Source organism: Molothrus aeneus, chromosome 10, assembly GCF_037042795.1.
Source record: "Molothrus aeneus isolate 106 chromosome 10, BPBGC_Maene_1.0, whole genome shotgun sequence".
Taxonomy (NCBI): Eukaryota; Metazoa; Chordata; class Aves; order Passeriformes; family Icteridae; genus Molothrus; species Molothrus aeneus.
Window position 1 is genome coordinate 12,579,985 of NC_089655.1, and position 20,670 is coordinate 12,600,654.

Below are 20,670 nucleotides of genomic sequence, written 5' to 3' on the forward strand. Positions count from 1 at the left end.
GTGTACTTCGAACTGGAATTGCAGCATTAGATATTCAAGGAAACAATTTCATCTATTCCAAAGAACTAGATCATCTCAGACTATTATTTTTTTTCCTTCCTCTGCATTGTGAGATGGGTTTCTAAGAGAAAAGGGGATTTCTGAGCGAAACGTGTTGCCCCCCAGTCCTCTTTGGCGGACCAAAAAATGGACGTTCCAGTGGGGACCCCGGGGAGGCAGGGAACGGCCTCCCTTTGCTCTCCTGTGACAAAGGCGAATTGCGAGTTTATTACCACTCGTCTTCTCGGAGAGAGAGAGGGAGAGAGAGGGCAGCAGGCGCAGTTCGGCGTGGGCAGAGGAGGCTGCACGGGGCCGGGGGTGCGGGCAGGCCCGGGCAGTGCCGGCCGCTGCCCGCCCCCTCCGCATCCCCGGCTGCACCCAGGGAAGGTTTCCACGGTCCTCCCGCTTCTCTGCACAGCGCACACTTTGCTCATGCCCCACTGAAGTCCACGGCGAGGTGGCCACTGTTTTGGTGGGCGAGGGGCACAGGGTGGCCGCCCGAATGGGGTCCTGCGCCGCCCGCGCCCCCGGCTCTCCGCGGCTGGCACAGGAGCGCTTCGGTGCTTACCGAGAGGGCAGGGAGATGCCCAGAAGATGAGAGAGGACAGCATCCCCCCATAAATGTCTCCATGTACCTCCAAGGTATTTGCACTCGGAGGGTCAGCAGCCCATCGCGTGCAAGCGCCTTGACTTTGGGTTTTGTGTTTGAGCGTTTTTTTTCCCCAAAACCGCCCAGTAGAAAATAAGCCACGGGGCAGAGTTTTCTAAAAGCCCCGCATTTCCCAGAATGGGCTCTGTGTCTTTGTCTTTACATAAAACAGTGCCCGTTGGCCAAATGTGCCTGTAACGAGCTTGTAAAACAAACCAGAAATCTCAGCTCGTCCTCGAGACTAAAACCAAGTCGCTTTATTCCCAATCTTGCAAATATGTTAGGAGTCTTAGAAGTGGGACTAAAAAGCCTCCTGGCAGAGCTGCTTACCTGCTGTGAGCCTCACTGCCACAGACCCTTTCACCAGACATATTAAATCTCTTACCCTAAGAAAACAGGCACTTGTCACAATTGAAACCCGACGTATCGGGGCAGCGGGATGTAAGAGTTTAGGGAACTCTGTGTTTTCCCCGGAGGCCCTCCCCAGCGGATGTCCTAACACACCTCTGCTAGAGGCCTGCAGGGTCTGCCCGGCGTTTCCGAGGGCCACGTCCAGAGAGTGTTCCAGAGAGGTGGCCCTCGACGTCCTCCCTGTGCACAGCCAGCACCTCGCACCTGGGCTGGTGCTTAGCTGTGTATGGAGTGAAAGAGGTTTCGAGGAGCTGGCAGGTGACTTCTCCCCCAGAACCTCGTTGGTCAGGCTCCCCCTCTCCATCGGGTCCCGGCTGTCTCCCCCGATGGCAGATGCCGGTGCCTGCCCCAAGCTGGGCCGCGCTGCCCGGCCCTGGGAGTCGCTCCCACGGCCCAGCAGCAGCCAGGGCAGGGGAGCCGCCAGCTCTGCTCTCCCCGCCCTTCGGCAGCACGCTGCCATTCTTTCCCATCTCTGAAGTATGTGTTTTATTACAAATTGTTTCATTTGATGAACAACATTCCCACCGCCCTGAGCAGAGTCTAAGTGGAAAAAGGTTTGCTTGGCATTGCGAAAGAGTTTCAATGATAATCGTTTAAAAAAATAAAGAGTCAACTAGGCACACACACGAATATCTAGATATCGCCCGACGTGCTCAGCTGGCTTCTACGGACCTGGGCTGCAAGGTTTTCCACCCAAAATAGCCCTCATCTCTTTTTTTTTTCTGATGGAGACAAGGAGCAAGAGGTCTCCTGTCCCACCATCTCACGTCTAGGGCAGGTCCTCCCTGGCCAGTCCTCACACGGCTCTTTCTGACCATTTTGGATAAAGACTGCCAATTGTTCAAAACTGGCAAAATATCTCGTGTAGTTTAAGTTCAATACGTGCCAGGCGACGGAAAGACACTGGCAACCGGTTTTTGTTTGGTTTTGGTTCTTTTTTTTTTTTTTTTTCTTTTTTTTTTTTTTTTTAAGGGCGTAAATGATTTCTTACAACACTCGCAGGCTTGTAACTTACAACGAAAGGAGGTGAAAAGGCAGAGACGGCCGGAGGCTGGGCTGGGAGAAGCCCACCGATCCCTGAGTCATAAAAGAGTACAATGAAAGGGCTTTATTGTCTCTCGTTAAGCAGTTCATAAGTGACCCCGTTTATTTCTGAATAGCCATGTTTTGATGACTTATAGTATATGCAAAAACAAACTTTCCCGCGGTGTTTTTTTTCTCCGTCATGCTTTTCTTTTCAAACAGCCAGATGATTTTAAAAAGAAAAACACCCAGAAATGATAAATCGCGTCGCATAGCTAATGGCTGGAGGGCGCGTTTACCAATTCATAATCATTTATTCTTGGTGATGTATGACCCTTACTCTTAAATCTCAAAAGCTTCTATTTGAAGGTGTAAATAGCTTTTTCCCCCCTTGCAGTAAACCTTACTGCATTAGCAGTGATTGATCTCCTGTACAATTCGTCCCAGAGTGCTATTTTAGAGGGGGAACACTGGCTTTTGGAGATTAACTGGGGAGTCTGTTACATATTAATGAACCTAGGAGATATACTAACGTTTTGGTAATTTAGTTATTTGTGTCTATAGCTTTCGCCGTTATTTTCTCTTAGACCCCCGCGGTTGTTATACATCGAATTAAAAAGTGGTCCTTCAGCATCATTTTTTCAGTGGCAACTAAATGCCATTTAATGTGAAAAACAAATGTTGACTTGTCTCTTGAAGGAAGTGTGTTTCTTGGCAAGACATCAAAGTGTTTTAAACTGTATTAGAAGGGTTTGTTAGTTTTCTTAGCCGGAGCCTACGGTAATGTAAGGAAAGAGCCTCTCGGTGGAAGCACCCGTCGGAGGGGGGAGCGGGCGCTGCGCAGCGCTGCGCATAGGTGCACGCTCGAGAGGCGGCTTTAGCTGCAGCAGGAATGCACATGCACCTCTTCGCCGGGATTACAGCCTTGATTAACGTGCTAATGAATAGGGATGTTAAAGAGTCGCCCGGAAACCCGTCTGTGAGAAGGAGGAGTGAGAAACTCCTAGGTTGGGCTTAGCCTGCAGAGAGAGCAACTTCACTAAAATGCCATTAACCTACTGCTCCTTAGCAGACACTCGGGCAAAACACCTTGGAGATGTCTGAGAAAGGGCTGAGGTGGAAGCAGGGGGTGGAATCCTGCTGGGCTCTCGCCCCTGCCCCCGCAGCTGATGCGGGGCTGCGGAGCGGCCAGGGCAGCCTGGAGCCACCGGGCCGGGCACGGCGCGCTGGGCACCGGGGCAGCCCCTGCCCCACTCCTCGGCGGAAAAATAGTGCCGGGGAGATGGCAGGGTGGGCGAGAAAGGAGCCCAGCGGTTTTTTTTCAGCGGTTCCGCTCCCTATTAACTTTGACATCTTTCTCGGATTTATAAATTAGAGTTCATTATCCTGGAAGGTCGTCAAAGTAGGCAGCTCAGCTAAGAATTAATGCGTGCAAACCCGCTCGCTACAGCTGGCTTCGCCCTGAGCTGTCTGGTGGGCTCAGGAAGTTGGCGGAGGCTTCAATCACTCCAGTGGTCAGAGATAGCGGTCCCTTCTGCCCTCTTGCTTGCCATTTATCGCCGGTAGAAGGTTGAAACGCAGCTGCCCACCATCCTGGAGCGAGCAGCAAGCAGATCGCCAAGGCAAATGGACCTGCCCTTGTTTTTGAAGGAAACAAACATGTTTCTCCCCCCGCGTCCTGTCCCAAAGTTAAACGTTTGTTTAGGACAAACTCGAGAAGCAACAGTCTTTGCGAGAACTTTGTTTTCCCCTTCTCGTTGTGAATAACAAAGTGGTCATAGGCTACTCGGCCAGTTGGCGAGGAGAGAACTTTTGTTTTCTGGGGCGATTTATGTTCTTTATAAATATGTGGTTTGGAAAATAAAAAGAGACTTGAAAACGTTGTTACAATGAAAAAGGACAAATTAGAAGACATTTTCTGTGATCAAAGGAGGAAGAGAAAGCGAGTAGGGGTATTCAAAAAGCTTGACTTATTCACACAACTCCTTTGGAGCCCAGGGGCAACAAGCGTGTCTTACATTGAAAAGGCGGCTCTATTCAGAGTGCAGGTGCGAAGTGGTGTGGCACATTCTGCCACATTATGTAAAGGTTGTTGGAGATTAGTGTTCAGACTTAATAACTAAAGCGCTTGATTTACATTGGAAAAAAGCCCCCTCATCCGTGAAAGCAAAATAATTTAACGCGTGATCATTTCGAGTGCTGCTGATATCCTAATACTTGCATTGTTCTCGGCCAAGTACTAGAGGAGCGCGGATTGATGCTTTTGGGAACCTATCATTTACAGCCACTGAACTCTGCTCAGAACTGGAGGTCTCGAGGGGAGATAAAAGAGGGGCACAAGAGAAAAGTTTCGCATTAGGGAAAAAAAAGGGGGGGGGAGGAAAAAAAAAAAAAAAAGACAGAGAACAATATAAACGTGACAGTTCTCCTCCTCCCTGCAGAGGACTCCATGTCTCCTGTCCAGTGCCAGGGCGAAACAGCGTCCAGGTCTACGGAGACGAAAATTGGGCTCAGGTCTCAGACTCTTCCCTACTCCGCCTTCCCCCGTCGGAGCAGAATTACTTACCTTACTAATTATTCATATTTATGTAAATGTCATTAGTTAATGTAACTTTCTATAAAAAGATAATCAGGCGAGATCGGAGCATAGGTATTACCTTAAGTGCATTGGCTCTGGTTGTTTCATTCATATGTTAATACACGTGATGCAGTCGTGCCAGGCGTAGGGAGGGTGGAGAGGAGGGGAGAGGAGGAAGGCAAGGGAAAGAAATTAAATAATAATAACAAAGCCCCACAAAGGCTTTAAGTTTGCATCGCGGGACCAGGGAACACGATGCCTTCTGATGCGCTGAACAAAGGGGGACCCCGCGCCGTTCCAACCGCGGCGGCTGTCCGGGCATTCCGGCAACTTTGGGTGGCTTTTTTGTTTGTTTGTGTCCCCTCCTCTCCTGAAGGAGAATTTTATGCTTCAAACCGTTTCGATCTACCCAAAGCCTCGTGCCAAGCCGAATGCCTCGATTCCCGAACGACCCGAATTAAAGTATCTTTGTACGGGACACGCACCAATTAAAATTGCAATACCTTTTTGCATCTCTCTCTTTAGTGTAAGCATTTTAGGGCCATTTCCATAAATTCTCTGCGAGAATAAAGGCTATAATGGGAACAAGGTGAGAAAGCTGTTAACCATTGTTTCAGCAAGAAAAGGTCGTAAGTCAGGCAATTGGTGTCTGACCTGTCAGGATAAGGTATAAAGGCTTTATTCATGCAGTCGCTCACGATTTTCTCAGCTCTCACAAAAGTGTTTTTATGATTCTGTTTTCTTACCTCGTTCCTTAATTAAAAAGCTGAATGATTAGAATAGCACCTGCATAATGTCTGAACGACGCCTGCATACTAATTCGCGAGTCTTTACATCTAGTAATTATAACATAAAATCAGAGATTGAATAAAACAGAAGGATTTTGCCACTAAAGCCCTGCTAATCCTCTTTTAAAAGAGTCTGCTGAAATAATTCAGAACAGTTTCCGGAAGTTGGATTACCGACTCTTTTTTGACTATTTACAATGAAATGATATTTCACACTTAAAGGACTCTCTGTATTTCTACAACAGGTTTTTTAAGGTGGCCTGTTTTCTAGACAATAACAATCCAGTGATTCCTTTCTTTTCCTATCCGTTTTTTTCCCCCTCTTCCTCCCAGCAAGATCTTCATCTTTATCAAGTATATGCGAGGATTAATCTGTCCTCAGGTAGGGATAACAAAACCTCCCCCCTTGAAACCTCCCTTTGACTCCCCACTCCGGGACTCCCCGTGACGATGGAAGAGGGAGGGCAGCCCGCTTGTGCCCAAGTTCAGACGCTCCCTGATTCCCGGCCGCTCGCGGCAGCAGGGGATGGAGCAGGGAGCTCGCATTGCTTCACCGATGCCCCCACCCAGGGCAGAGGATAATTTAAGCCAGCAGACACTAGTCAAAAGTTGAAGACTAATTTTTGTGTGTATGTGTGTGTCTTCCCGAAACAGCTGGGGGGATGAGGGGGAGTGGTGGTGTCCGCGCTTTTGTCTGATTTTCAGGGCGTGCTGTAGCAGGTACCCTCGGGCCAGCAGCGAGGCAGGGGAGGCAGGAGGGAGCTGCTGGCGGCGGGCAGCGCCGTCCCGGGGGCCGCCCCCAGCTCGGGCGGGCGGCGCAGCCCCGCAGGGCTCAGCCCGGCTCCCGCTGCCGGGGGCTCAGCCCGGACCCCCGGGGTGGCTTCCCCGGCCCAAGCAACCCGCAATGACCCGGAGAAGGGTTTTGCGGCGGTAATAGAGCCGATCCTCTGGGTAACATTGACTAGGGGGTAAGAAAAAATCTGCCGATCTGTTAGAGCGTCCTATTTATTTTAGGAAAAAGGTTTCCTTGTAGATTGGGGAGCTCCAGCCCGGCCATGAGGTTGGCTGCCTCATGACGAAGAAAACGAAGTTGGTGCACGGATTTTGAAACGCAGGAGCTGCCGCCCGCACCCTCTGCAGCTCCGCGGGGTCTCGGCGCCTGATCCAAAGAGCCAGAGTGGTCCTGGCGTCGGAGCGGGGTGGATCCAAGTGAAGAAGTTGAGACTGAAGTCAGCCTCACGGGAAGTTGCAGAGGTTTCTCTGAGACGTTACCGTCATTAAGAGCACCTTAGTCTGTTGTGCCATTTCTTTTTAACTGTTAAAGAGTTGCTTTTGCGGTGACTTTTGTCCTTCCCCCTCCTTCTCCTGAATAGTGTAATCCTGCAAAAAACTAAATCATCTATCAGAAAATGGAGTCAACGTGACATTCAGCATTAAAAATCTAGGGGCTTTAACTAAAAGCTTCAGTTGCTATCCTGGCCCCATTATAACCGAGGGAACGACATACTCTGTTGGAAACTCAGAGATGTTACATATCGCTTTAGCGGGCGCTGCCCTTGTTTGTTTATTGTAGTTTACTTTCATTTACATCCCAGGAATATTATTTCACCAGGCGACACACGAAAAGACAAAGGGTGTAAATAAACTAACATATGGCCAGAGGTTTTAGAGGAGCTGGAGCCGCTTAGTAAGTCATGTGGGTGATACTGGGAATCCGTCTTCTATCCTTCCCCCGCTCCCTCATAACCTCTTTCTCCCTGCGTCTTCCTTCTACCTTCTCACGATAAGTCACGTTTGTGTCACGACCGGCTTTGGGGCTCCAGATGGTTTTTCCTTTGGACTGCAAAAATATGGGCAGCGCAGGGACAGGGAGGGATGGATGCAGGTCCTGTGCCTGTGCCTCTACATGCGGCCGGAGAAAACCCGTTGACATAACAAATGTGTGAGGGGATGTGTGTACACACGCACACAGTCCCGGACACGGTCGGTCCCGGCCGGGGGGGCCCGGCCCCGGGAAGGGGCGGCGGACAGAGCCGGGCCGTGCCGGGCTGCGCGGCCCCTTGGAGCAGGCGGCTGGCGAGGCACCGAGCAGGGTCGAGCAATCTGGCGCCCACGGAGACACTTGACAACCTTTTTCTGTTGTTGTTGTTGTTTCCAATTGTAACCGGTTTCAGGATTTCTTTCCCCAAAAGAGTAACCGGAGCGGAGCCCCGCTCCGTCCGGGTGGTGCAGGGTGTTTAACCGCACGCCGCACCTCCTTCCCCTCCGCTTCTCCCGGTAAGGTGGCGGAAACGGGTCTCGGTTACTGATTCATATTTCTAATCTTCCTTTCCTGAACATACAATGTCCTATTGTTAAATGAATGGTCTTTAATTAATGCACTTGCACAATGCAGGGCCTTGCATGGGGATCGATGATAGGAAGCAACAGGGGATGGTTCCCTCCAAAATGGTTTGTCAGCATTGAGAAAGAAAAGGCAATGTCTATAAAAGGGCCACTAATAATGCCCACACGTCTCTCACCATGTTGTCTGAGGGGACATTCCTTCCCTTGTTGACAGTCAAGTGTAATAAGTACATGTCTTCGCTCAATCATTATAGACCATAGAATTGTATTCTTTAATTAGCATGTACTGTTAGCCCTCCTTTCCTTTATGGGCCAGTTTTTGTCTTTTACAGACCAGCAAAAATGTTTTCCTTCATTTCTGTTTCTTGAATTCTATTATTTCTTAAATTATTTTCTTTCTTTCTCTCTCTCCCTTCATGTAGTCAAATGTATTCTCTATTGACAATATTCCTGGCAGCTAGAGCCAACTTTTTGTCATCTCTGTGTGTTAGGCAACTTCTTTCAAGTTTTCCTTTTCTAAAAGCAACCAAGGCAGCGCATGCGCAAGGCGCCGGCCGGTTCGGGCCGCGGTGTGTCCGAGGCTGCTGCGTCCCTGCAAACAGCAAAGCTGGCGTTTGTCCTGCCAAGGGAGCTCCGAGCAGGTTCGGGAGCTGCGGAACCCCGGAACGTGTTAACATCCATCAGGGGAATGCGCAAGGCAAAGAAGGCTTACTTTACTTTCAGATTACTGTAGCTGTCGAAAGAATTCCCTCTCTTGAAAAAGAAATAAAATGCACTAAATCGGCCTAGGAACCTTATTAAAAGGTTTTATTTCGCTGTGACTGGGACCCATTCTGGAGGGGGTGTGTGGAAATTCTTCAAAAGAACAGTTGCATCCTGTGAAACAACAACCCTTCGGGCAGGAGGGAGCAGCAGCCTCTCGGAGTGGCCCCTGCTGAAAACTCACGCCAATCCCCCGAGTGCTGGTGCCCAACATCCCCGTGTTAGTGTCCCCGGTGTCGCACAGTGCCCGTGAGGAGCCAGAGTGCCACTGCGGAGGTAACCGGGACACGCACCCACCCCCCAGAGGGACAGGGCTGCACCTGGGTGACACCGGCTCTGTTCCCGCACCCTGCACCTTGGCCAATGCTTAAAGTACAATTGGTTTGAAGTCTGCGATCTGAAAAATGTTGTCGCAGAAATGAAGCCAAAGAAGGGGTTTGTTTTGTTCTGTTCTTTTAATGGAAATGCCAACCTAAAACGATTAACATTAAAAAAGGTTAAAGACCAACAAAAAACCACTCATTAATACTTGATTGTACACCACATTAATAGTACACAGGTTTGGGCAATTTTTTTCAAGTAATATAAAAACCAACAGAAAGATAAGGTTGATTACACCGTGTTTTAGGAATGGCTCGGTATCATCAGTACAAACACATAATTTAAAAGTGCACATTTGCAAAAATAACCATAGAAATGAAATGCTTATAAATATTTATTGTAAAAAAAAATCCAAGTATTAAAAATAAATAGTATGTTCAAGCACACAACAAAACATTCCTTCATTGCCAAACATGTGATAAAGAAAAATAAGGAATATAAGAAGTCTGGAAAAAGATACAGTATACCAACATTGTAAATGTTTTTCTGCAAGCTACATATTTCAGAGGCTTCTTCTCTGTACAGTTCACAAAGAATGTGCTAGATTTTCTCATAAATATGACAAGACCAAAAAATAATAACAAGAATAATAGTAATACCCTCTCCACTCTAATTTGAATCTGTCTTTACTCAGAAAAGGTCCCATTAAATTAATGATTTGGCTTAGAATGGCAGGATTGGGCTCAGATAATTCTTTAACAACTAAAACAGAAGTACACCGATGAGTTACAGCTTCAAGGAATTCATATTCCGAACAGGGCACTGCATGATATCCAATGAGAAACTACTAAATAAAACCTGATCAGGGAATCATTTCAGTACAACACCATTATGTTTATAAAATGAAGATACAAAAGGGATGCAGTTTGACTATCCTTACACGTACAGACAATAAAACATGAGAGCATATGGAAGCCATCACTTTGAATGCGTTAACAACTTCGATACATTGCAGTATATACATGCTTGATAGGTATTCGGACTGTTAAATGATCAAAGAATTTACTCGGTGTCTATGCTCTTGCTCTCAGTCTACTGGAGAGAAAACATTTGTTGGTCACAAAGTGGTGTTAATGAAACCCAACGTTTCTGCCTTCGCCCAAGAATCGCATTCCGTGCAGAGTGTATGTAGGAATAATTTATTAGATGGAAAAGTTTGGAGGATGAAATGCAAAAACAATGGACATAATTTCAACTTTCGAACTGTAAGGTCATACAGACATCCATGGACATCTGTACACAGTCAGAGTTTCACGCAGACGCAGCCACATATATTCAGATGTATGTCTATACACAGGATTCGATAGTTTGGTATTTTCTGCACCCTCTGGGCCCCTAAAGTTATCTTTAAAAGTTTGATTTTATCTCTTTAGAAACGGTTTAAAGCTAACGGGCAGGGTGAGTTTGACAGAGAGGAGAACAAATCGCTGACAAAGAACCTTTTACGTTTCATCAGCGTTGTTAGGACGACGAGCAGGAATTTCTCAGATAATAACTCCCACTTCAAAGATTTCTCAGCTCAATAGAAATTGGACCATCCTTTTTATTCAACCACAAGGGCTGGCACTAAAGACGACTCAACTGTTTGAATTTTTTTTCCCCGTGTTTATTTTTCCCCTATTCACTAGGGTACTTGGATAAAATAAACAACAAGACAATTACTGGAACATGGACTTCTAACTTTCCCGGGCCCATGGCCCAGCGCCCATGGCCCCGGCCATGCGGGTGTCAAGTTCCCCCGCACCACGGAGCCTCCTCTCGCTGCCACGCAGCCACAGCAGGACCGGGAGGAGTGAGGAGGGGGTACGGCCGTCTCCCCCCCGGAGCTCACCCCGCTTTCCAGCTCCTGGGGGACTTCCATCGGGACACCTACTCCCTGAGACAGAGTCAGCCCAAGGAGGGGGATCTTCCAGTCCCCATCCTATCTTCCTCTGCCACGTTTGGTGGGGAGGAAGGGAAGCAATCCTCAGGCTTTGCGGCCAGTTTTTGCTGCTAGAAGCTGGTCAGAAAGGCTGGGGACAGCGGGCAGGAGGTCCCACCGGGCTTGGGGGGCTGGCAGTCCCTTACTTTGGGGAGAAGGAGACCGGGGCTACAGCGTCGGAACGGAGCTCGCCTCGAGGGGAGGGCGAAGCCCAGCAAAACCCAGCTCCGCCGAAGTGCATTAGGTGGAGGAAGTCTATCTCTAGCGGGGAGCAGATTGAGTGTATTAAGCTAGCATGAAACCAAAGGTCAGTGCAAATGTATCTTAATAGACTGTCTCAAATGGAGTGTGCCTCCTTTGAAGGCCGCTTGCTATTGCTCTCCTCATTACCATAGCGATCCTAACGTGGCATGCTGATGCACCATAAAACTCACACTTTCAACCCCAAAATCAGGCCCTTTGAACAACCCGAGCTTGATTAGACCTTTCTCCTTTTCTTTCCCCCCTTAAAAACCATTTCCTTGCCTTTAGAAACTCGCCCTCAAATCCCAAATGCATTCTCTGATCCTGGCAGAAAGCAGAAACAAAAGTGAGCTGAGGCGACGGTTCAAGCGGGCCTTTTCTTCCTGACAGTCTTATCCATTTTTATTATGGTCTGGAACAAGTGCCCTGTTCGCGTGGGTTTTGTTTACCGGAAATTAAATGAAAATGATTTAGTTCGCGTCAAACAAAAATATATACTTGTATACACAAGAAAAAGGGCCTGTTAGACGTAAATATTATGTCCTTAATGAAAAGACTGGACGGGCTCCAGACTTCGCCTTTCACTATTTAAGTATGACTTGCCTATTGCCATAGAAATCCTAACTTACCATGAAGATTCACCGTTGTGAAGAAATACTTCTTTGTGCGAGCTTGCTTTGATGTCTAAGGCATAAGATTCAGGCTTTCAGCTGCTTCTGTCTAGATTACCTTGAGAGCAACGGGGTAGACATCTGTAACAAGCAAATGAAAAATTAAAGGTGATTAGCCTGCACATCCAAATACTTCTGTAAATAGAGAAATAAAGAAATAAACAGATCTCAGGACATGGTGGAAACATCCTCCCTACCCACATTTGGCTTCTGCACTTCTCGATTTCCATGACACAAGTTTTGGGGGCTGGAGAGGGGCACAACTCTCCCCTGTTTAGATTCCTCTTTCACACACTGCTCTCACCTAGCTGATTCCTAAGTGTATTCCCGTTAGCGACATGCTGTTGTCACTATCCGTGATGTTTAAACACAAAAGTTGTGGAGTTTGGGCGAATGAAGAAAGGAACTCCGACTTGGTGCCTTGGGGGAAAAATACGGGTGTATAAGTAAAGAAAGCCCTGGGCATTGGGGCGTTTTTAGTCACTGGCCAGCTATTTATTTTCCTGTCGTTTTTATATTTCTCGGTATCAACATGCACGTGTATATGTGCGTGTGTGTACAGTTGTACACTCGCAGTAAGCCCAGTCACCTGGGTGCGGAGGTGATCTGTCAAACACCAGAGGATGCGGTTACAGCAGCCATCTGCCTGCTCTCCGCAAGCCATAGAAACCCTTTCCAGCAGCCTATGCTATTTATTTGCCTATACTATCTGGTATTCTTAAACATAATTAAAGTAATTAAAACGGCACCATTCGGTAGTTTCAAGCTACCCCAGCGGAGAGGTTTGTTTATTTATTTTGGGGGTTGTTTATTTTTTTACCCCCCCCCTCCCTTCTTTCTCTGAACCGGTGCAATGAACCCTGTAGGTTTGAGACTCTGGGGCAGCATGGAGATGCTGGAGGCGCGTTGTGGGAGCGGTTCACGTCTCCTCGGGGCTGTTGGCAGGGCAGGGCCGCGGAGCAGCGGCCCCCGGTCCCCGCGCTGGCAGTGACGTCAGAGAACGGGCTCCCCCCAGCCCCCCCAGAACCGCCCCCCCGGGAGCTCCAGCGCCCACGGTTCAACAGGAGCCGCGCTCTGGGTGGGGACGGGCATGTTTAGGTATTAGAAGTCATTACCAGTGGGAGCTAAAATGGACAGTCAATCATCGCACCCCCCTGGGCCTTCCTTTATTAGCGACTACTGGGTGGGGGGAGGAAATATATATATATGTATTTATATACAGAAAGAGGGAAAAGTAAGGAGATTCTTTACAGAAACGTCAATCGAACGGGTTAATTAATCAAAAAATTTAATGGATCCATTTTGTACAAATTGGTAACAAATAATAGTTTATATATATATATATATATATATTTCTTAAAAAACCACACTCTCACAGAAAATCGTGGGCGAACAGAACAGTGCAGCACACAATACTGTTGACAAGAGAAAATCTGTACAGAGAAAATCTGTATGAAACCACTGAAGGGAAGGGGAAAGGAAAACGGGAAGAGGAAGGGGAAGGGAAAGGGAAAGGAAGGAAAGGGGAAAGGACATGGATAAGGAAAGGGAATGCAAATCAGTTGGCATGTAAACAGACGGGAGCAAGGCGGTCAGAGCGGGGGTGTGTGGCACGGCGGGAGGAGGCGGCAGCGCCGCGGCCGAGGCGAGCGCAGCCCTCCCGTGTGCGCGGTGCCGGGGGCGCGGGCAGGGCCCACCCGCACGCTCCGCAGCCTCTCTCCCTCCGCCAAGCGCCTCTCGCTGCCGCTCCCGCTCGCCTTCCCCGCGCCCGGCGCGGCGCTCCCCGTGCCGGCCGGGCCGGGCCGTACCGGGGCCGTACCGGGGCCGTACCGGGGCCGTACCGGGGCCGTACCGGGGCCGTACCGGGCCGGGCCGCCCGCCGCCGCTCCCGGCGCGCCCTAGCAGCGGGGCCGGGGCTCGGCGGGCAGGCGCGGCGGCGGGGAGGCGCCGGGGGGCCCGGGGGGGCCGCGGGGCCCCGCGCCTTGACACACGTACCATTCGCTCAGGTTGGCGGCGGGCTGCGCGGGCGCGGAGGGCTCAGCGTGGGAGCAGGAGGCGGGGGGCTCCCGGCCGGAGTCCGAGGAGGGGGACACCAAGGAGGGCGTGGAGGACTCGTAGCCGGAGCTGGGAGGAGGGGATTTGCAGTGCACTTTCATGTGTTTTCTCAGGGAGCTGGGGTGGGTGTAGGACTTGTCGCAGCCTCTCACTTTGCAGTTGTAGGGCTTGTCGCTGGTGTGGACATGCGAGTGCTTCTTCCTGTCGCTGCTGTTGGCGAAGCGCCTGTCACAGCCCTCGAATTCACATTTGAACGGCTTCTCCCCTGCAGGAGGCAATGGGCGAGCACAGCCATTAGCGGCGGCGGCGGGGCCGGGAGCAGCGCATCCCTCACCCCCACAGCCCGCAGCCTCCCCGGACCCCTCTCTCCGGCCCTGCCACGGCTCCTCTCCCCGCGGAATCTCCTCTCACTAGCTCTGCCCTTCCCCGCGGGCCCCGCCGAGCATCCCCCGGCGCCGCGCTCCGTGCCCACCCGGATGCGTGGCCGGCTCCGCAGGCGGAGAGCCCTGCCCAGCCAGTTTCTCCTCTTTCCCCTGGCCTGTGTGTGTATCATCCTAAGGGTTTGTGCACAAGACAAAGCTCCGAAATAAGGAAAACTTAGAGGAGAACTGCTCGTTCCGAGCAAACTTGTGCTGTCCCCGCAGACTCCGAAGTCCTGCAGAAAGAGCGGTCAGTGATTTATCCCTTCGAAGGCTTTAACGTTAAATACATTTCTCACAGTCCCCCAGGCACGTGGAAATATTTTCCATAACCTGGCTAGATCATATTTCATCCACTTCATACTTGCACTGATTACAATGCCATGGAAGATCCACATCCCCTTCCTTTCCCCACTCCCCAGTTTGCTGATACCATGTGCTAAAGTAGGAAATATTTCAGAAAGACATTGATTGTGCGGGAAAAATGATAAAGTTTCAGCAGAAGGATGACTAGGCCAGCGCACGGTACTGGCAGAAGGGTAAGGATTCCCTTTCTATTTCAACCTACACAGCCACTGAAGGAATTGCAGCCGGGATTAAATTGTCTGATCATATAATAAGTGGTGTTATGCATAATAGAAATACAATCGTATTGCTGGAGTCGTGTGAAAGTGTAACCTCGAATCGTGTGGACCTGCCATGGTAGACGATATACAGGAGGTTTTCAAGGAAACACGCCACAGCCAGATGCAGGATGAAATGCTGGCGGCATTATTGTTGCTGACAATAGCAAACTGCAAAAACCCTGCTTGCCAAGGGGTACCCAGGTCCTGTACCAACCGATTATGAAAATATCTTCCTCATCCGTCAAAAGTCAAAAAGTATCAGGGCGGAGAGGACTCCACAAAAATACATGGCCTAACCTTAACGTGAAGCACAAACAAAGCAACTGTGTTCACCATCATGGCGTATGTAGCTGAAAGGACTTCCAATATTTGGTTTTGTGTGTTTGTTCCGGTTTGGTTTTTTAAATTTCTTGGGTTGTACGTTCGTGGTTGTCGTTTTTATTTTTTTCCCTCCCAATTCGTCATGATTAAATTTAGGAGAGACTCAGTCTACATCGGGCTTGGCTGCGAGCAGAGGAAAATAAAGGAAGGCATTCCAAATATTTCACATGAATGCACTTTATGCAAGGTGGGTGGGAAAGGCTCATGGCTCCGCGTTTAAAGTATGCCCTTTCCGCACTGTAATGGTCAATGAGGAGCACTGACATCCTGCACCGCTAGCATTTGCACGGAGGATGGGTAAATATCTGGCGTTGGAGGGAAGGGAGGGAAGAGGTTAAAAATAAGGTCTCTCACAAAACGATGCGGATTCTGTAACCAAATACCGTCGACATACAGCGGTGCATATGCATAGACACACGCCCGCCTATAATCTAATTAGAGTTCCACGTAAGGAAATAATTTGACCTTCAGCATCTAAGTTGAGACAACAAATCAAGGATATTAGTGTAGTACAAGCAAGCAGTAAGTTAGGAGACCCCAGGGAAAGCCATCCTCATAAGCACTCTGCTTGTGCAAAGTGAGTTCCATTCAGGTAAAAGCGGGCTGCGCCGCACTGCGCTTTGCCGAGTTGAAAAATGTTCAACTTCGCTTAACCCCCTGAAAGAGCCACTGAAAGGTCCGTCCGTGCAGCCGGGTTTCAAGTGGGAAGAGGGCAGCATTTTCTCAGCTGCCCGGGTTGCATTCCCTGAACGCCTCAATAAAGAGGAACCATCCGAGCCATTTGCAAGTATTCCTTTCGCGAGAGCAGGTTTTCTTTCGCGGAAATCCCGGCCCGGCAGGGAGAGGACACTGCACAGGTCCCGGCTGCCGCAGCCCGGGCACGGAGCCGCAGCCACGCACAAAGTTCCGCGGGCGATGGAGACTCTACCGCCATTTTACCCCCACACTTGTAGCTGGGCAAAAGTGTTCAGTGAAACTCAGCCTGGAATTTGTGGCATAATCCCCCGTCTCCGGGAGTGGATTAAGGTATTTACCAACTTCTCCGGGTGAGTGGTGGCGGGGGGAAGCCGGAGCTGGCGGCTCCCGGGCAGCGGGCGAGGCGCGGGGGCGGCGGGGGCCGCAGGGAGGGAGCGGGGCTCCGTCCCACGCCTCGCACTATTGTTCCTGGCCCTCAGGGAAGGCGGTGAAGTGATCCCAGCCCGTCCTGCTCGTCCCGTTGCCGCCGCCTGAACGGCCTTATCCTCTAACCTGGAAAACTCGTACATCGCCAGATATCCCTCTGCCTGCTCCCCAGCCTCGGAGAAATCAGAAGTCATTAATATTTAAGGAGGCAATAATTTTCCTGTTGAATCTAGAACTGTCTTCATGAATAATTCGTAGTGAGTTCTATTAGGGTTTCAGAAACATTGCGTTTTTGACAACTTCTGGGTGTTTAATAGAAACGGTGGAACCATAAAGGCCCTGCAGGAGTTTGCACAATACAGCAATTAATCACCGAGAAAGTTAAAGCCAAAAGTACAGACGCGCCGAATGGTGTTTAATAAACGCAAATCTCCGCTCTCGGGTTTGCCCTGAACCTGCATCTCCGATGTAGGTCAGTTTTCCCAAGAATTTAACCATTTTCTGCTTCAGAGACTTCAAACAGTGAGGCCGTTAAAGAGCAGTAAAAGTTTGTTTACTTAAGAAAAACACTGTCATTAAGAGATGAGCTCTCCCGGTTAATGGCTGTACCTGTGCTGATCCAACAAGGAACTGGCTGGGATACAAGTTCCGTGACCCGGGGATACCCCTTGTTCGAGGAAAAAGGGGGCCAAGAAGGCAGCCGAGGAACACAGCTATGCTGTCGTCCACCTCCTCCCCCCCACCCCCTGCCCCGCACACAGACTTACTCCTCATAGAGCGATGGAAAAATAATGAGGTGACGAGTGACGGTCGCTGTAAAATCTCAGTGCTATGTTTAGATGATAGCGATACGAAATTAGTGTATGTTCTGCATATTATATCACGTCGCGCTCTATCATAAAAAATGCAACTCCTGGAAGGTCAAGCCCTGCACCGAGCATGGGGGAAGGGGAGTTTTATGAACTGGAAGGCGAAAAAAATCGTTTGGCTGTAAGCAGATCTTACAATAGGATTATGTAGTTTCCCTCGCAGTGCATAAGGCTGTACAGAAGGGGGTGGGAGGTGGAAAACCCTACACTGGAACAGATTAAATTTTCCAAAAAGGGCTTATTTCTTATCTTCTTCTTTAGAGAAGGAAAAAAAAAAAGAAAAAAAAAAAAAGAAGAAGACAAGCCAGCGCTATGGACTACAAACACCGGCTGCTAAACTAATTAATACAACTTCACAAGCTGCTCCTGGAAGTGTGAAAACTTTCTACGTGCAATTTCATTAATTATAAATGCTTTCCTGGCCGGAAGAGTTCAAACGTAGTTCTGCAAGATCGTCCATCGTGTTACTTTATTTTCTGTTAACTAGAACTAACAGATGTTTCTGACACATGTCCCAATTTCACTTAACAGATCTGTAAATGACATTTCAGAATGTACAGGCCGAAACAACACAAGGGTTTCTTTTCTTTCTTTTCTTTCTTTTTTTTTTCCCTCACGAGAATCAGAAATCGCAGCTCCCCATATTTGCGAATGCAGAAAGTCGTTGGAAGGCAATGCTCATTAAAAATGTCAGTGTTATTCAGATCAAACATTTGAAACTCCCTCTGCCCAAAACAGAACTGTTGAACGAAAAGGTCGCAGCTGTGTTATTCTCACAATGTTCGAGCAGCAGCATCTCAGCGACATCAGTCAAAACTGACTAGACAAGTTGTAACTTCCATTGTTCACTTTTAATTTGTGAGCTTGCACAATGATTTCATTTTTCCCCCCGACTACTTTAAATCGAAAAAAAAAAACCTCGCCTGTGTGAATTAGCAGAAACAGTAGTTATATCGTTCGATATTTACACAGATCTACCCATATAAACATTACAGCAACCTCTCCGCACAACCAGAAAAAAATATGGACGAGAATTCTGAGATTTGCTTTCACTCTCCCCTTCCCCCCCCCTTTCCTCCCCCTTCTCCAAACGGTAAAGAAACAAACAAATCTGAGAATTTATTTTCCGGAAGTACTTGGCGTGCATTCAATAACAACTCAAAGGATACATTAAAAAAAAAAAAAAAAAAAAAGGAAAAAAAGCAAATCAGTACGCGGAATAACAGAAAGAAATAGAGTAAAGAGAGCTTTACATACTGACCTGTATGAGTTCTTTTGTGTATTTTGAGATTCTCTGATCTGGCAAACACTTTGCCACAGCCTGGGAAAGGGCAGGGGAAAGGTTTTTCACCTGTGTGGACTCTGATGTGATTTACAAGTTTATATTTGGCCTTGAAAGGTTTCCCTTCTCTTGGACACTCTTCCCAGAAACATATGTGATTGGACTGCTCGGGTCCTCCAACGTGCTCCACCGTGACATGAGTCACCAGCTCGTGCATCGTGCTGAAAGTTTTCGAGCATAATTTTTTGGGAGTCTGGTCCAACTCAATCCACTTACAGATGAGTTCCTGTTTGATGGGCTGCCTCATGTAACGAAAGAAGGCACCCGGGCCGTGGTGTGGAGCCAGGTTCATGTTCAGATTCATACCTCCGTAGTTATGAAGCGAAGAAGCAGCAAAATGATCTGTCCTGGAGGCTGGTACTTGAGTGAAATGTTCAGACCTGGCGTACATTTCTCCAGGTAACCCCAGTCTGAGCTGTCCGTTTAGATGGCCACCTGGAGCTGCATGGGGAGGCTGCTCATGGAGTCCAGTGAACAGAGAGGGATTCCCAGCTTCTGAGTGGTGGTGCTGGTGACCATGGTGTCCGGGGTAGCTACCTGTTGTTGAGACAAACAGTCCGTGGTGAGAACTTGCAGCGGGGTGCTGCTCGGTCAGCCCTGGCATGAGTGGGGCCGGCAGGTCTCTGCGGATGAAGAAGTCCCTACCTGCTGCCAGAGCCTGGGCTGGGTGAGACACGGGGTAAGGGGCTGCTGGTGACTGCGCCGGGCCAAACGCTGCCGTGTGACTAGAGACCACCTCGGCTTGGCCTGCCATATGATGATGATGATGGTGATGATGATGATGGTGGTGGAGGAGCTGGTGGTGGGGATGAGGGGCAGGGCTGATCTTAAGGGCCGCGGGGTGATGCTGAGGAGGAGGATGAGGAGGAGGATGGTGGCGGTGCCCCATGTGTTCTGGCCGGAGCTGCTGCGGCCCGAGGCGGGACTCGGCGGCGTGTTCCCCCGGCGGCGTGGGCGCCGTGGTGTGGGGGTGCCCGGCGACGCCCGGGAAGCCTGTCATGCTCTGAGGGGGGTGCTGGTGGTGGCGAGGAGCCCCCGCCAAGTCTACTAATCTCAGCGCCGTGTTCCGCCTGGAGAGAGCAGCAGGGTCCATCACCGGGATCCCCAGAGCATCCACGCTCATTAGCTTCTAACGCTAAAAAGTCACCTGACAGCGGGAGGAGAGATACACAGGGCAGCGGGGGGGAAGGGGGGGAGCGGGGGAAACAACTTTCTAGTTTTTTTCTTTTTTTTTTTGTCCCTCCTTTCTCCCAAAATTAAAAAGTTTCCCGGTCCCGCCGCCCTGGCGCGGGACGCACGGGCGGCTGTGCCAGCGGGTGGGCTCGGGGGGCCGGCGGGAGGCTTTGGCGGCGGCCGGGGAGGTCCCGCGGCGCGGCCCGTCCTGCCCGGGGCCGGGGCGGCCCTCACGGCGCGGCGGGACCGGGGCCGGGCCGCGCTCCGGCCGCGCCGCTGCCCCGCCGGCCACACAATCGCCGCGCCCGCCCATTGGCTGCCGCCGCGGTGACGTCACCGTGACAGGTCCCGCCGCCGCCGGAGAGGGAGATCGCCGGTGCCGCGGGGGGCGCGCGCGGGGACGGGCTGCGCATGCGCCGCCGCGCCGGCCCTTCCCCCGGCGCCCCCATCCGCGGCCCGGCCCGGCCCGGGGTCTCTGCCCGGGGTCTTGCCCGGGGCCGGGCACTGCCGGGCTTCCGCCTGCGGCCAGGGAAAAAAGCCTCGGCGGGAGTGGAGGGCATCGCCCCGGCCTCCCCCTCGCCTCTGTCCGTTTCCGCTGCCCTGCCCTGAGACAAGGGGCGGCCGCGGGGTTCGCCCCCGGCAGAGCACGGGCAGCCCCGCCGGTCCCCGGCCAGAGCAGCGGCAGCCGGAGCGATCCCGGTGCCCGTCCTGCCGGCGGGTCCTCGGCACTTGTTGCCAGCGCGGGGAGAGCGTCCTTGCCCGGCAGAAGCTGCGGCCGGAGCCGCCCCGGCCGCTCGCTGGCCAGGCGGGCTCGACCCGGGACTCGGTCTACCGGCCCGGGACTCGGGCTGTCGGCCCGGTGCCTGAGCCC

At 50.6% G+C, this 20,670-nt stretch overlaps 1 protein-coding gene across 7 annotated transcripts in view; it reads right to left on the reverse strand.

Moving 5' to 3' along the window:
* The window catches only part of ZIC4 (Zic family member 4), a 127,261-nt gene that overhangs the window by 97,750 nt on the left and 8,841 nt on the right, over positions 1 to 20,670 (reverse strand). For 3 of the 7 annotated variants that reach the window (XM_066556292.1, XM_066556291.1, XM_066556293.1), the window contains exons 3-5: positions 18,546 to 19,163; positions 13,808 to 14,132; positions 9,039 to 11,893 (exon numbers count right to left, since the gene is read on the reverse strand). In XM_066556292.1, coding sequence (XP_066412389.1) covers position 11,893; positions 13,808 to 14,132; positions 18,546 to 19,163 — 944 coding nt within the window. In that variant the 3' untranslated portion in view covers positions 9,039 to 11,892. Of the gene's footprint in view, positions 1 to 9,038; positions 11,894 to 13,710; positions 14,133 to 18,545; positions 19,786 to 20,670 lie in introns of those variants that run through there. The other 4 variants (XM_066556290.1, XR_010784170.1, XM_066556289.1 and 1 more) reach the window with 4 other exon arrangements.